This window comes from Neopelma chrysocephalum, unplaced genomic scaffold, assembly GCF_003984885.1.
Source record: "Neopelma chrysocephalum unplaced genomic scaffold, ASM398488v2 Primary Assembly neopelma1_44, whole genome shotgun sequence".
Lineage (NCBI taxonomy): Eukaryota > Metazoa > Chordata > Aves > Passeriformes > Pipridae > Neopelma > Neopelma chrysocephalum.
In genome coordinates this window covers 19,207,685-19,223,313 of record NW_020897703.1, presented here as the reverse complement: position 1 = coordinate 19,223,313, position 15,629 = coordinate 19,207,685, and the positions used below count along the sequence as shown (strand labels likewise).

At 63.3% G+C, this 15,629-nt stretch overlaps 2 protein-coding genes across 3 annotated transcripts; both read left to right on the top strand.

Annotated features, from left to right (window-relative positions):
* Positions 1–212: 212 nt before the first annotated feature.
* On the top strand, positions 213–6,798 carry SLC11A1 (solute carrier family 11 member 1). Of its 2 annotated transcripts, XM_027678866.1 has the most exons (15): positions 213–409; positions 976–1,094; positions 1,805–1,927; positions 2,245–2,364; positions 3,124–3,230; positions 3,320–3,390; positions 3,500–3,567; positions 3,702–3,857; positions 3,988–4,146; positions 4,320–4,409; positions 4,586–4,705; positions 5,193–5,342; positions 5,424–5,497; positions 5,947–6,100; positions 6,179–6,798. In XM_027678866.1, exons 1-15 carry the CDS (start codon positions 391–393, stop codon positions 6,287–6,289), a joined length of 1,641 nt encoding a protein of 546 aa, XP_027534667.1. In that variant the 5' UTR covers positions 213–390; the 3' UTR covers positions 6,290–6,798. The 2 variants fall into 2 exon arrangements, with proteins under 2 accessions (XP_027534667.1, XP_027534666.1); XM_027678865.1 differs by lacking the exon at positions 5,947–6,100 and having other exon boundaries at positions 303–409.
* A 3,276-nt stretch (positions 6,799–10,074) lies between these two features.
* CTDSP1 (CTD small phosphatase 1) lies at positions 10,075–15,103 on the top strand. The gene is made up of 7 exons (XM_027678864.1): positions 10,075–10,284; positions 11,444–11,586; positions 11,732–11,833; positions 12,060–12,116; positions 12,608–12,700; positions 12,983–13,168; positions 13,253–15,103. Exons 1-7 carry the CDS (start codon positions 10,218–10,220, stop codon positions 13,379–13,381), a joined length of 777 nt encoding a protein of 258 aa, XP_027534665.1. The 5' UTR covers positions 10,075–10,217; the 3' UTR covers positions 13,382–15,103.
* Positions 15,104–15,629: the final 526 nt, after the last annotated feature.

Sequence of the window (15,629 nt, the reverse complement as noted above, 5' to 3'; positions counted from 1 at the left end):
GTGAGAAACTGTCCCCCGTCTCCCCGACTGCCCAAGGAGCAGGAGTCCTGGCATGTGATGGAGGGTGACACACAGACAATGCTCCCACACTCCTGGTGTGGGTGCCTCGTGCGTGCACGTGTGTGTGTGTGTGGCAAAGAGGAGCAAAGGGGCCTCCTGGCACAGGGTGGGAACCGAGAGTGTGCACATTCATAGCACCCAGCCCCCAACAGCCAGGGGCCCTTTCCCTACCCAGGTCAGCGGGTAGGGAAGGAACACTTCCTTCTCCTATCCTCCTCCTCTCCTCCTCGGGGGGGCAGTGGGGAGAGTCCTTTAAAAGCTGGGCAGCAGGCATTGCACCCAGTGTTAGGATCAGAGTGCCCCAGCAGCACCTCTGGATCACCCCCAGCTATGGCATCGCTGGAACCAGGTGAGCCTCACAACACTTGGGTCCCCTTGTGTGTCCTTTCCTCCCTAGACCCCCTTCCCTCCACCCTGGTACCCCTGGTTCCTCTCCATCCCCCAGTGGGAACTGTCCCCCCAAGCCTGTCCTGGATTCCCCCTCTGCCTCATCCTCTGTTCCCCCAAGTCCACCTGTGATTCAACCACATTCCCAGGATGTGGGTGGGCTGGGGAGGGAGGATTAGGACCAGTACAAGCCTCTTGTCCCCACTCCATGCCCACCCAGCAGCAGGACCCTGAGCAGGATGCCCTCCTGCCCAGAAACACACTTGGTTCTTGGACTGATGAAGACTGGTCTGGGAGCAAGCATTTTAGGGACATCTGAGCTAGAGGTGGCATCTGACCCCTTTGGGTAGCCACTGACAGATCCCATATAGCCACCGTCATGGCCCCCTTGGAAAAATGGTGCTTGTACCTCACAGGACTCACCAAGTAGGGTCTGGAGAAAGCTAGTGCCAGAGCTGCCAGTACACCAGTGTCCTTGTCCCCCTGGCAGGCTGCCACCTCCCCTCCTCCTTTTCCTTGCCCCACCAGGCCTCACTGGGTCCCTGAACCACGGCCAAGCGCAGAGTTACAGCACTGGCGGGAAGCACCCTGGCACTCAGGACCAGACCTACCTGGATGAGCTCATCAGCATCCCCAAGGGCAGTGGGGTAGGTGCTGCCAGGCTGGCACCTCTGTCTGAGGGTGGGAAGATGGGGCAGGGTCCTGTGCTGCAGGGAGCTGGAGATGGGAAGGCAAAGGGCCACCACAGCAGGGGAGATGTATCTTGGAAAAGCCCTGAGAACATGCACTCAGCATCCCCAGACCCGGCTCAGGCAAGTCTGAGTGTTTCCAGACCTGTTTTTCCAGATGGAGAAACTGAGGCATGGGGTGAGGAGCTATCCAGCCATAGGAATCACCCCTGCTCACACACCTCCTGGGCCACCCGTGGGTGAGCCCAGTGGGGCTCTCCAGGCTGACTGCACCCCACCAATCCTCCCATCCCCATCCTGGGGTGGTGGAACAGAGAAGGGGGAAGGAATAGGGTTCCCCTATCAGGAGGGGTAGTGAAAGCAGAGCTTTGCAGTGGGATCCCACGGGATGTAATTAACAGTGTCTGACAACCCTGCAACCCCCCTGCAAATCACTGTCCAACCTGTCCCCAGGTGGGATGGAGGGGCTCACTGCCCCTCCAGCACTACTGCTAACAGAGAGAGACTGGGGGCAGCACTTCCCCCCGCTCCAAACTGCCGGAGAAATGTTCTCCATGTGCCAAATGCACGCGTGTGGGCAGCACTGGGTTAAAGGGGACTGGATGTGCAACTGGGAGACACTGGGCTTGAAGAGGAGCTCCTGGCTCTGACTTGCTGCCTTGTCCCAGTCGGGGTTCAGCTTTAAGAAACTCTGGGCTTTCACCGGTCCCGGCTTCCTCATGAGCATCGCCTACCTGGACCCGGGCAACGTGGAGTCGGACCTGCAGTGCGGAGCAGTGGCGGGGTTCAAGGTGAGCCCTGGGCCCCCCGACTTTGGGATCAGGAAGTAGGTGGGGGTTTCGTAACCTCTCCCGTGCCAACGGCCGTCCAGCACCACGGCTGCTGGCTTCCCCAGCCCGGGAGTGGGAAGCACATGGGGGGCCCTTGGCACTGTGGGAGGGCACCCAGGGGTGTCAGAGGAGCACCCCTCTGACTGGGCTGGGAGATCACCTCCACCCCCTCTCTTCCCTGCATTCCCTGGGCTGGTTGAGCTATGGACCCTCGGGCGGCCAAATCCTGGCCGGTACCCAGTCCCTGTTGCCTCCCTCCCTCCTTCCTACCCTCCCAGCTGCTGTGGGTGCTGCTGTGGGCCACTGTCCTGGGGCTGCTGTGCCAGCGCCTGGCCATCCGGCTGGGCGTGGTGACTGGGAAGGACCTGGGCGAGATTTGCTACCTCTATTACCCCAAGGTGAGCAGCCACAGGGAGCCCCCTGGGATCACAGTCTGAAGGGACCTTGCGCTTGGGCTGGTGACAGTCCTAACAGGGACTTGGGGGGCTGGAGAGGAGCAGGAAGATGCTGCGAGAGCCCTGCCTCTCCCAGGGGCTCCCCGGTGCCCCCCAAGCCCCACCCCTGCGGTACAGGAGCCCCGGGGGGGGAGCTACCTCGGTGTCCTGGTCCGACCTGGGGACATATGAGAGCGTCCCCCGCGGGGGGGTGAGCCCAAGCGTCAGGGCAGCGACGCGGTGCCCAGACACGGTTCGAGCCTGGGCGAGTTGGGGCAGGAAACCGGGGGGGCTCGAGGGGAGGGATCACATGGCGAAGGAGGGGAGGAGCTCAGGGTCCCTTTTAGGCGGCAGGATCCTGGTGGTGGGTGGAACGAACGAGGAGATGTTGGCTGAATGACAGGCCCACAAAAGAAGGATGCATCCCTCTGCCCCGCCCCCCCCTCCCCTCTCGAAGCATCATCTCCAGACAGCTGGGTCCTATCCTCAACTCCCACTGGGGCAGGGATGGGGATGGGGGTGCAGGCTGAGATTTAGCATTCATCTTTCACCCTGAGATTGTTGTGTGAGAAACTAAGAGGCATCTCCTGGGGTTCCCATGCCGTTCTGGGTGGCCTGCCACAGCCTGGGGACAGGGATTTCCACCCAGGATGCTGTGCCAGCTCACCCAGGGCCAAGCCACACTGTGGGCTCAGACACCTCATGGTGCCCTGACCCTTCCAGGTGCCCCGTGTGCTGCTCTGGCTCATGATGGAGATCGCCATCATCGGCTCTGACATGCAGGAGGTGATCGGGACAGCCATTGCTTTCAGCCTGCTCTCAGCTGGCCGGTGAGCCTCCCCATGGGGATCCCCTAGCCTCCTCCATGGCCCCACTCCACAGAGGGGCATGTATCTAATCCCCCCTTGCCATCCTGCAGCATTCCCCTCTGGGGTGGGGTCCTCATCACCATTGTAGACACCCTCTTCTTCCTCTTCCTTGATAAGTACGGTGAGTGCCAGGGTGGGGTGGATGGGGTTACGCTAACCCGGGCAGCCCTCGTGCCAATGTGACACCAGTGTCCCCTGCTCCGTCCCACCCCATCTCTTGACCCCTCTAGGGCTCCGCAAACTGGAGGCTTTCTTTGGCCTCCTCATCACCATCATGGCCCTGACCTTTGGCTACGAGGTGAAGGGGGGAGCTGGGGACAACCCTTTTCCTTCAGGGTACTGGTAAGGGACCCCCATGTGGGGTGTCCCCACTGGTACCAGCCTGCAGCAGGAGGGTGACAGCTCACAGTGCCTCTTCCCACTGACCCCCAGTACGTGGTGGTGAGGCCAGTGCAGGTGAAGGTGCTGAAGGGCATTTTCCTGCCTTACTGCCCGGGCTGTGGGCGAGAGGAGCTGCTGCAGGCCGTGGGCATTGTTGGCGCCATCATTATGCCCCATAACATCTTCCTCCACTCCTCCTTGGTCAAGGTGAGACCAAGATACTGCCATGGGCACTGCCCCCGCGGTGGGGGGACACTTGGTGGGGACCAGCTGGTCCTGGCTGCACAACAGGGCCGCTCCACTGACCCTGTGACACCCATGTCACTGCCATGCCCAGACACGGGCAATCGACCGGTCCAAGAAGCAGGCAGTGCAGGAGGCCAACATGTATTTCCTGACTGAGTCCTGTCTGGCCCTCTTCGTCTCCTTCCTCATCAACCTCTTTGTCATGGCTGTCTTCGGCGAGGCTTTCTACCGCCAGCGAAACGAGGACGTGGTGAGTGTCACCTTGTGCCCACAGGGAGGTGACAGCTGTGCCCAGCTGTGGAGATGGGCAGGGCAATCATCCCTTGGAGAATGGGTATTCTCTGAGACACAGGGTGTGGGGCTCCCCCCGTGTCTGTGGGGCCACTGGGTGGCTGTCACTCTTGTGCCTGCCATGCCTTGCAGCACAACAAGTGCGTCAACAGCAGCATCAGCCACTATGCCGATATTTTCCCCGCCAACAACGAGACAGTCTCTGTGGATATCTACCAGGGGGTGAGTGGCACCAGGCTGTGCCCAGTGAGCATCCATTCCCATTCGGGGGACACATCACTCCCCCCACCGACTCCTGGGGCTGGGGGCTATTGCAATCCCACTGAAAAGCTGGGAGCTGATGGGGATGCCTGGAGTGGGGGACACTTTGGGGTGCCCACTGGAGTGTCCCCACATAGGGTGTCATCCTGGGCTGCTATTTCGGGGCAGTGGCATTGTACATCTGGGCCATTGGGATCCTGGCAGCAGGACAGAGCTCCACGATGACCGGAACTTACGCAGGGCAGTTCGTCATGGAGGTGAGAGACAGGGATCTTGGCCCTTGCTGCCACACGGAGTAGCTGGGAGCAGGGGAATCACAGGTGGACCCTGGGTGAGAGGTTCTATGAGCAGCACATTCCCCCAAAGAGTATTGAGAAGTGTTAATTGCCCCCCATTCCTGCAGGGAGCCGGGCATGGAGCATTTCCCACCTGGTGAGTGGCAGCTTGCTAGCACCAGTGTCCCTGGTCCCTAGGAGGAGGGATGGGAACAGTGCCCACCCACTTCACTGCATTGCCAACCCCCTCCCTTGTGACACTCTGTGGTGTCCCATGCAGTGCTTCCCTAATTAGATCCTCTGTTAATGAGCCGGAGCTGACACCTAGTGGGGCCCGGCAGCCCTGCAAGGGCCCAGTCAGCACAGAGAAGGGGGCAATGCCCCCCATGTTCCTCCCAGCCAGTGTCTGGGGATCACCCTGACATGGTGCCTCAGGCATGGCGAGGGTGCAAGTTTTGCCGTGTCCCAGGGCTTCCTGCAGCTCCGCTGGTCTCGCTTCGCCCGAGTGCTCTTCACCCGCTCCTTTGCCATCCTGCCCACCGTTTTTGTGGCCGCTTTCAAGGATGTCAGCCACCTCACAGGCATGAATGACCTGCTCAACGTCCTGCAGAGCATCCTGGTAAGGGGGAGGGAAGGCATCACCTGCTCCCAAACACCCCAGCCTGGTGGCCACGCCCCCCTCATCCCCCTCTCCTTCCAGCTGCCCTTCGCTGTCCTGCCTGTCCTCACCTTCACCAGCCTGCACCCGCTCATGCAGGACTTCACCAACAGCCTGTGAGTGCCAGGGCAATGGGAGGCACAGAGGGGGACAGAGTGGGGCAGTCCAGCTGCAGGTCTGTCCCTTTGGCCCATCCTGGCCCCCTCAACCATGCCACGGGGGCAATTAGCATTTGGACGTTGGAGGGGTATGTTCATTCCCACCTGCCCAGCGCAGACAAAGCGGGACAGACCCTGTCATCACCCTCTCCATCCTTCTCCCAATGGCTTCCTGGGCACCCCTGGGTCCTCAGCATCCTCCTGGCACTCCCAGCCCTGGACTTGGGGGATGGACAAAGCCCACACCAAAAGCCCTGGGGTGGGAGTGAAATATAGCTGTGGGGTGCAGAGATGTACCAGTTGGGGTCTTGCTCACCTACAAACCCAGTTTCCCCAGCCGACTGTGCACAGAGGCACACGGGGTGGGGGCCCTGCCCTGGCACTGATGCCCACTGCCCTGCCCTCAGCCCAGGGAAAGTGCTGATGAGCCTCATCACGGGACTGGTCTGTGCCATCAACATCTACTTTGTGGTGGACTTTCTGCCGACGCTGCAGGGCCTGGAGTACCACATCCCCCTGGGCCTGCTGCTGGCTGCCTATGTAGCTTTTGTCGCCTACCTGGTAGGGCTGGCACCGTGGGATGGGCAGGGAGAGCATCCCTGGTTGGTGCCCATTAACCTGCCCTCTTTGCCCCTGCAGATCTGGACATGTAGCATCGCACACGGAGCCCGGTCCCTGGCCCGGGGCCACCACAGCCGCTTCAATTTTGGTGTCACCCTCGACTCCTCAGCCCTGACAGGGACCCGGTGACAGAGTCCGTCCATGCTCACTGTCGCCCTGTACCTGCCCAGCACGGCCTCCTCACATCGGGCACTGATTTGCTGACATTCCAAGGCCAGGGATGATGTTCTGGCCAGCGATGCACCCAGCAAGAAAAGGGTTAACACCCGGACAGACCTCCCCTCAAGTTTTTAGAGCCCAGCCCCCTCTCCCCCCAGTCCAGGGGTGCTGGTCCAGGCTGGATGCGAGCGGGGGCGGGGGGAATAGCAGCGGGAGGTGCCCCCATGCCTTGGCACAGACGCTTCCCTGAATGAGCCGCGTCGGCGACCTCCCTTGCTTATTATTGCCGGGAACCGCCGGCCCCCGGGACCGCTAATTACCGCCGGAGACCGCTAATCACCGCTGGGGACCGCTAATCACCGCCTGGGACCGATAACCATCCCCACCACCGGCGGGGCGAGCCTTGGGACCGGCTCCAGCCCCACGGGGGGCTCCGAAACTCGGGGACAGGAGGGCGGCTAATAAATGGCGTGTTTGTAGCCCGGCCTCGGCCTCGCTGCTGCTGCGGGCGGGCTCGGGACCCTTTCGGCTCCCCCGTATCCCGGGGACGGCCCCTCTGCCCCGGGCGAGGTCGCCCACGCGTGGCCATGGGGGCGGAGGGGGGCTCAGCGCCAGCTCTTTGCATTCCCTCGGGGGGAGCGGGGCGGTGGGGGGGGTGTCCCACCGTGCCCTCCCCGCCCCGGATGCCCCGTTTCCCGCCTGCCGGTACCGCCGGATGCGGATGCGGGGCCGCTCGGGCCCTCCCTGGGAGCGACCGTCACCCCCTGCCCCGGTCCCTCGCCGCGGGTGGGGGGGTCCCGCCGCGCTTCGCCCCCCGCCGCGGTCCGCACTTGTGAGACGCTCCCTGGCTGTTTCAAGGCTCCCCCTTCTCCCCAGCACCCCCCCACACCCCAAAATCCCGCTTCTCGATCCACGCCGGCCAGGAGGTGGAGAGGGGATTTGGGGGGCCGAACATTCCCCCCCCACACACACACACACACAATGCCCTCCACTCCGGGAAGGGACATCCCCCCCACCACCCCCCAACCTCCGCTCCCGGGGGCCGCGCTTGTTTATGTGAAGAATTTCCCCTTCCTTAAAAGGGCGATGGCAGCCGGGGTGGGGCGGTGCCTCCCCCCCGCCTCCGCGTTGGCCCGGCCTCTGGTTTCTTGAAGGAGGGGCCAAGGCTGTGGGGCCCACTGAAAGGCGGGGGGAAGCCCCCGCCTCAAAGGGTGCAGCCGATTCAGTCACTGGAGGAGTAGTGGGGACCATTGCCTGAGCCATGGTGATTGCAGGAGACACCCCTTGCCCGGGGTTTATTCGCCCAGAGATAGAGACCTAGAGAGACCACCAAAGGCAGGGGAGCATGGGGGTGGCCCTTAGCGGGCAGAAGGCTGAGGGTGGCTGGGGTCTGCGGGGGCAGGGGCCAGCCCCACGGCTCGTTTGAGGAGCAGGGGGGGTCGCAGGGCTGTGCCTATGGGGTTTGTTCTTCTCCAGGTGGGACCCTCAGCCCCAGGTATCCCCCAGCCCAGAGGCACTTGCTTTGACCCAGCTCTCAACAGGACGTGTCCCACCCCAGGACCCCTCTGTGGCCCCCTGGCCCTGAGGCAGAGCTCCCACAGCCATGGATAGCTGGGAGAAGAGGGAGAAGAGGGGACAGCATCCGGGACCCCAGACTGGGGGCAGTGAGGTGGCACAGAGGGGTCCTTCAGTGGCAGGTTGGTGGGAGCCTGGGGCTTTTCTGCTCCGTGGCTGCAGCCCAAACAATCCAACTGGGCTCTGCCTGCTCCTGGCCTGGGCTGAGCGTGCAGGATGAGACCCTGTCCCCAGTCTGTCCCACAGCCCCAGGATGGGGACAGCACGTTCCTGAGCTCCCCAGCTCTCCGATCTGCCCCTGACCAGACAGGGGAGCTAGAAACGATGCTCCAGCTGCCGCTGCAAGCATTGATCGAGAGACTTTCCTAATTGCACTAATTGGATGACACACAAGGTTCGTCAAGGTTCATCAGAGAGGAAAGAGCAGAATGTGGCCAAAGGGACGGGGGTCCTGCAGAGGACAGCGTGTGGCCTCTGCAGCCGTTCCCCCTGTGAGCAGCATCCCCCAGCAGCCCAGCCCAGCCAGCCGCTGGGGATGAGGCAGGCATCCTGTGTAGCTCCACCTGGGATAAAGAAAGACACAGATCAGGCCAAAATAGAAAGAAACGCAGCTTGTTTTTTTTGCTTTCTGCTGCCAAGCGGGTGGGCAGTGCTGGGCACCTGGCATTGGAGCCGGCTGCTTCCCTGCCCAGCGCAGTAGGGGCACTGAAACTGAGGCATGAGCGCTGCCCGCTGTCAGAGCCGGCAGAGGAGGTGGCAGGATGCGATGTCTTGGTTCCCAGTAGCAGTCCAGTCTCTGCCACAGCTTCCCGTGGCTCGTGGTGTCAGGATGCTACACGTGGAGCCGGAAGCGTGGGGACCGCAGGTGTGGACCGGGTTTTGCATTGGCAGAGTCCCGCCTGCCCCACAGCATCCCAGTTCTCTGTGGGAGACCTCCCTGTGCCAGACCCCATTTTCCAGTTGGGTCACCTGTGGGCATGGGTTGCATCCCCTTGTGCCCCACGCTGGATGGGTCCCCTCCCAACTGCGATTCTCAGCGGCTGCTCTCGCTGTGCCATGTCGGCCCAGCCCTGGGGCTGAGCGGAGTGTGCCACTGCCAGCATCGCTGCCTCGCCAGTGCCCGTGATCTGTCCCGGGCCGAAAAGAGCGATTTCAGCCCCTGGAGTTCCCAAACTTCAGGCGGGAGAGGTGGAAAGATTTTGAACGACTTCAGATGGGAAATTTTCAACCTGCTGTAACCCCAGGGCAGCGCTGACAGAGCCATCGAGATGGCGAGGGAAGTGACCGCGACAGGCTAGAAACCCCCCAGGGCCGGACGCTGCCTGGAGCGAGGGTGGGGGGCACAGCGGTGCGGTGCTGCCCCCAGGGCCCCACAGGGCTTGCGTGGGCAGGGGGCTGAGGCTGGAGAATGCCGCACGTGGGGGGCTTGGGAGGCAGGCGCTTTTCGGAGAGTGCCTGGGAACAGCCCCGCGTTCCCCAAAAGCAAAAGGGAAAGAATTGCAGAGTAGAGTATATATATTGATAATACAGACTTATTAATTGCCCAAATAATTGGGGAATTGGAGGAGAAAGGAAAAACAATAGGAAAAGACACGCGGTTTTTGGTGCAGCCCCCCAGCAACTGTCACTTCCTACCGCTGGCCTGCCCAGGCAATGGGGGACGTGTCCTCGGGGGGATGTCACCGAAAACCGGAAAATAAATTCTATAACCTGTTTGCTAGGTTAAAAAGCCGACATTACATGTGGCCGGGGACCCCGCAGCCTGGAGCCACTAGTCCAGGGGTCTCTGCTCCAGGAGACACCCAGCAAGGCTGAAGCGGGGGAGGCTCATCTGCCGAGGCGAGTTGCAGGGGGATCTTTTCCCCAGGGCTGCTAGCTGGATGGGGGTGAGAGCAGAACTGATCCTCCTCTCCATTCTGAGTCGAGGCGGGGAAGTTTGGAGGAACCCGGCGGGGTGTCGGGGACCCCCGTGCGATCACCATAGCACAAGGAGAGGGATCCTACCCAGCCAAACCACAGCCCACCACCCGCTCCAGTCGCGGCTCAGCGGGGACCCCCGCGCTCCTCCCCAGCGGGGCGGGTGCCGGGAGGAGGGCCCCCCCCGCGTCGTTGCCCTTTTAAGGGGTTCCTTGAAACCGCGCCCGGGATCCATGTTTGCAGCCCCAGCCCGGGCGGAGGAAACTCCATGTTGTAACAAAGTTTCCTCCGCGGCGCCGCTCCCGCGCCCGCCGCCCCGCGCCGCCGCCGGCCCCCGCCCCGCCTCCCCCCCCCGGGGGCCGCGCCGGGGGGGGCCGCCCCCTCCCACCCCTCCTCCCCGGCGCCCATGGAGCACCAGTCCATCATCGCCCAGGTTAGCAGGGAGGAGGGGAGCGCCCCGCTGCAGGAGAAAGGTAACGCGGGGGGGATTTTCCCCCCACCCCGTACGAGAGAGGGGGAAGTCCCCGGGTGGGGCTGGGGGCCTGCGGGGGCTGCTCCCAGAGGGTGTGATGAGCTGCGGGCCGCCTCAGCCCGCCCCCGTGCAGCCCGCTGCCCAGAGCTGGGGAGATGCGCTGGGGCTGCGGCTCTGAGCCAGCGGAGCTGTCTGCACCCTCCTGGGTGCGAGGGGCCGTGCTCCGGCCCCCCCGGCCTCCCCAAATCCCGGGGTGCCCCTGGAAGGCACGGGGCGCTGCTCGGAGTATCTGCGCTGTTTCCCCCGGGGCCGGGCGGGCGGTGCGCGCAGCGCCCGTGGGAAACTGAGGCAGGAAGGGGTCCGAGTGCCGGGCACCCCCCTGCATCCCGGGGGCCGTCCTCCGCGTCCCCTCGGCCCCGCGGAGCGGGTCTGGCGGGGGGCGCTGCCCGTCCCGCTGCCCGCCGACCCGGGGAGCTTGCAGGGCCGGGAGGAGCGAAGGTGAGAACGGGCCCCGTCCACACTGGGGAGCTCCCGCCCCGCGGGGTCCCGGCCGGGCTGCGGCAGGACCCGGTGGTCCGGGGCCGGGGCAGCCGCGCTGCCCCCGGGCCGGGGCGGGCGGAACGGCCCCTGTGCCTCAGTTTCCCCGCGATCCGCCAATGGGGACCGCGGGAATGGCGCCTGGGGGCGGGCGCTGCGCCCGGATTGGCCCCTCGCCTCGGGTCCGCTCGAGGCGGCCAATGAGAGCAGGGAGCTGTCGGGGGCTGGGGCAAAGAAAGGCCATAAGCCCCGCCCCCTGGATGAGGCCCCGCCCCCTGGCCCCTGCCCAGGGGTCTGTGGGACCTTGGGGACCCCCGGGCTTAGCCCGTGCTGCGGGTGTAGGGTCTCCAGCCACGCAGGGCAGGCTCACGGGGGTCACTCATGGAGTGGGCGAGGGGCTGTGGGTGGTCACCAGTTATTGTGGTGGTCGCCAAACGTGTGTGTCCCTGATGCTGTCCTGGTGCTGTCGCTTGGTGGGGCAGGAAGGGCAGCCGGATGGGTGCCGGGGGCTGATAAGGATGCAGGGGCTTTGGGGCAACACCCAAAGCCATCTCACCTGCCCTCCAGCTCCATGCTGAGAGCACCCTTGGGGTGCCCCTCACACCCCTCCTGCCCTCCCACAGGTACCCAGACACCTGCCAAGAAGCCTCGGAGCCGCAGCATTCTCCAGTCCCTCTTCTGCTGCCTGTGCCGCGATGACGGGGAGCCCTGCACCGGCACCACTGGCGCCCCACTGCTGGTGGAGGAGAATGGGGCCCTGCCTAAGGTAATCCTGCATCCCCAGCCTAGCACTGGGGGCACTGGGCTGCCCATCCCCTATGCCTCCTCTGTGCAGTCAGGATGAGGGGGTGGTCACTTCCCTGTGGACACCCCCTTGCCCCCCCACTGACCCTCTGTGCCCCCCGGTGCAGGCTGCTGTCAAACACCTCTTGCCTGAGATCAAACCGCAGGATGCCAGCAAGCTCTGTGTGGTCATCGACCTGGATGAGACACTGGTGCACAGCTCCTTCAAGGTGGGGGACACCCTGGCCCACCCACACCTACTGCCCTGTATCCCCCTGCCTGTTTTACCACCCTCTCTTCACCACAAAGTGATGCCCAGCACAGCCTGTCTGGGTTAGATGGGGTGTCCCTGTGAGGGGGTTGTAGGGCTGGTAGGAATTCACGGTGGGCAGAGGGCAGGCAGCATTTGGGCAGGTGGTGCCTGCCCAGCGCTGACCCTGCTGTGCCCTTCCCCAGCCGGTGAACAATGCCGACTTCATCATTCCTGTGGAAATCGATGGCATCATGCACCAGGTAACGGTGGGGTGGGTGCCTAGTGGGAGGGGGCATCATTCCCCCTCCCCGGGGACCAAGAGCCGTCCCAGTGCCCTGCACTGAGGCGTAATTGGGGTGTCAGGGCGCCAGGGCTGGCACCTTGGGGGGCAGAGGCAAGTAGCCCTCTTCGCACAGGGCAGAGAGGCGAAGGGGGTGCTGGTGCAATGCCCTCCTGCAGTGGCCAGCCCCGGGTTCAAGTAATCCAGGATAGGCTGTGGTCTGGGCAGTCAGCCTGTTCTTGGTTACTTGGCTCTGGAGCCGGCCAGACACTTCATCCCGGACATCCCTGTGGGGCCATGGTATCCCCCAGCCCACACAGGGCAGCCCCCATGGCATGAGGTGCAGGCAGCCCTCTTGCCCCCCTTCCTCCTCAGGGAGCAGCTCACGGGTGTCCCCTGGGGTGGGTGGTGGTGCTGGGAGGGGCCGGATGACCGGTGCCGGAGGCGCTGCCCTCTGCCCCGTGCCCACAGGTGTACGTGCTCAAGCGGCCACACGTGGACGAGTTCCTGCAGCGCATGGGTGAGCTCTTCGAGTGTGTGCTCTTCACCGCCAGCCTGGCCAAGGTGGGTGCCCCTGCCACTCCCCTGCCATCCCTCCTGATTCCCACACACCCCTCGGGTGGCACAGCTCCCCTTGCCTGCAAGGCATTACCAGCCCCTTGTCCTCTGCGTGCCCGCAGGCAACACCAGCATTGGGCAGTCTCCTTGCCTGCCTCTCCAAGGCGGTGGCCAGGGAAACTGAGGCATGGTGCGACCTGACACCATTGGAGAACTGGATGCTGTTGTCACTGTGGGGTGGGCAGTGTGGCATGGTGTGGCCCAGTGACACCTCTTCCATGCCTGTAGTATGCAGACCCCGTGGCTGACCTGCTGGATAAATGGGGGGCTTTCCGGGCACGACTTTTCCGGGAATCCTGTGTCTTCCATCGTGGCAACTACGTGAAGGACCTGAGCCGTCTGGGCCGTGACCTGCGCCGGATCATTATTGTGGACAACTCGCCCGCATCCTACATCTTTCACCCTGATAACGCTGTACGTACCCCCGGGGTGAGGCTGGGTGTGGCACAGAGGGGAGGTAGTGAGGGACTGTTTCTCAGTCTGCTGTGCCACCTGCAGGTGCCAGTGGCTTCCTGGTTTGATAACATGGCAGACACGGAGCTGCTGGATCTGCTGCCCTTCTTCGAGAGGCTCAGCAAGGTGGAGGATGTGTATGCAGTGCTCAAGAAGCAGCGGACTAACAGCTAATGGCTCCTCCACCCTGCCGGCTGCTGCCGAGGGGCACCAGCGGGGGAGCCAGGTGCCTTATTTTGGAGGAGAGGGGGGTCCCGGTGTGCCCCCCATCATCCTTGCCAGCCCCAGTGGGCGCAGGTGCCCTCCCCGCCTGCTGGTGGTGGGAGATGTGGGTGCCACTGCCAGGGAGCTGAGTGTCCCCCTTCTCACAGAAAAAGGGGGCTATGGGTGACCTGCTGCCTTGCTGAGGACCTGTTGGGGGGGGTCCCATCCTCCCACACTGTCCAGGCCCTGCCCTCCCCCAACCTCTGTCCCCCTTCCCCAAAACGGTTCTCAGGTCCTTTTTCCCTCCATGTCCCCCTGAGTGGGGTGGGGGGATCAGCAGCTGCTGTTTTCCACTGCCTTTGGGGGGACTAGATCCCTCCATCCAGGCTCTGCCTGCTGAGAGCCTGGTGGCCCTTGGCCCCTGTCTGCAGGGGTTACAGGACAGTTCAACACTTTATCACTCTACAAAAATGGGGGAGTCTTATTATTGATGCATAAGGCTGCCACCATACCCTTAACTCTGCCCTGGGTGCAGCTGATCACCTCATGGGGGGCATGTCCTTGCCCATCCTCGTGCCTTCTCCTGCCCCCCCACATAGGGGGTGTGTTTTGGGGGAGCAGCCTGGCCTCAGGGCTGAGCCGCTGGGCACAAATGCCCCCCATGTGCCTTGAGACTCTGTGTCTCTGTGGCCCCCTTAGCCCTGCAAGGGCTGTGCCTGGGGGGGCTCTTAACTCCCCTTCTCCAACCTCAGTTTCTTCCCTTGTTGTGGAGACCTCCCCCCATCTCCAGTTACACTGTGTTAGTGGGAGCCACTCCGGTCACCAACAAGGGGGTCCCCTCCCGCATGGGGGGGGGCACACACCTCCTCCTCATCCATCTGCAGCTTTGCCAAAGGCTGCCGCTCCTAGGAGGGATGGAACATCTTACCAGCCTTATTTCCCCCCCTAGCCTTGCCCCAGTCCCTCAACTGGGATAGGGGTGGGGGGCACTGCAGCCTCCCTCCCTTCCCATAGCCTGGGGTTACCCTTGACCCCCGTGGGGTTGGACTGGTGCCAGGGTGTCCCCCAGCCTTGAGGGGCTGGGGGCTCTCAGGGAGGGGTTTTAGCAGGGGGCTGAGCTCAACCAGGCCTTTTTTAACGTCACAATACGGACAATGCCTCATATCTTTTTAGAGGGAAAAACAATGGTTTCCCAAAAAATCATGGGTGCCTTTTTAGCGCTGTGCCAGCAAAGGGAATGGGGCAGTATTTGGGGGGGTGGGTGTGAGGGGTTTTAGCTTTCCGGTGCTGTTCAGCCGGCTCCTGCCGGCGCTGCCCTTCCCCCGGTGCTGGGGGTAAGTGGGGGGCCCCCCAGCCCCGCCCACACCCCTGCCTGCACCCCTGCCCCTTGGCCAGGGGTGGGGTAGGGGGTGCTACAGCACACCCGCTGGATCCCTGCCAGCCCCGGGCCTCATCCTGCCCCTCCAGGAGGGTTGAACTCAGCACTTTACATTAGACAAGTCAAACGGCACCAGCGCAGCTACTGCCCAGCGAGTACCTGTGGGTGCTGCAGCATCCAAGGAGCGCAGCCCCTGTGCTGGGCACCCTTGGGGGGCCTGGGGGGTGCAGAGGCGGCACAGGGGGGCTGGGGAGGGCTGGGATACCAGATCCAAGTGCCTTCATGTGATTAAAGCTGTCAAACCATCTTGGAAATGGGAGTCCTGAGTGTGTACATGTGTGGGCATGGGCTCCTATCACACGTGTGTCACTAGTGGCTGTGCAAAGTAGGGGCACAGGGAGCCCCTAGGATGCCCTAAATCCCCTGAGAAGGGGGGATGCTGCAGGTCAGTGCTGGGGGAGCACCTTTGGGTTGCCAGGTTGAGATTTCACTCCTTACCTGGTGCCAAGGGGGACATCCTCGTGCTCCAGGGCAGCCCCCCCCAGGCTGCCCTGGCACCTCCATCCTAATTCCTTCCCCCTCCTCCTGGGAGAAGGTCCCTGGTGCCACAGGGGTGGGTATCCTGTCCCTTAACAAGGAGGAGGTAAATTTACCATGGGAGCTGTACACCTCCCTCCCTCAGCTTTGGGGCTTCAGTTTACTCCAAATAGGGTGTCAGGCCTTATTTGACTGGAGAGCCCTTGTGGGGGGACTTGTGACACCCCCCCCTCCCCGCTCCCCAGGCAGCTTGCTGTCAACATGCAGGCACTGGCTTGCTGGGGGAGAGGTGGGGGTCTCTTG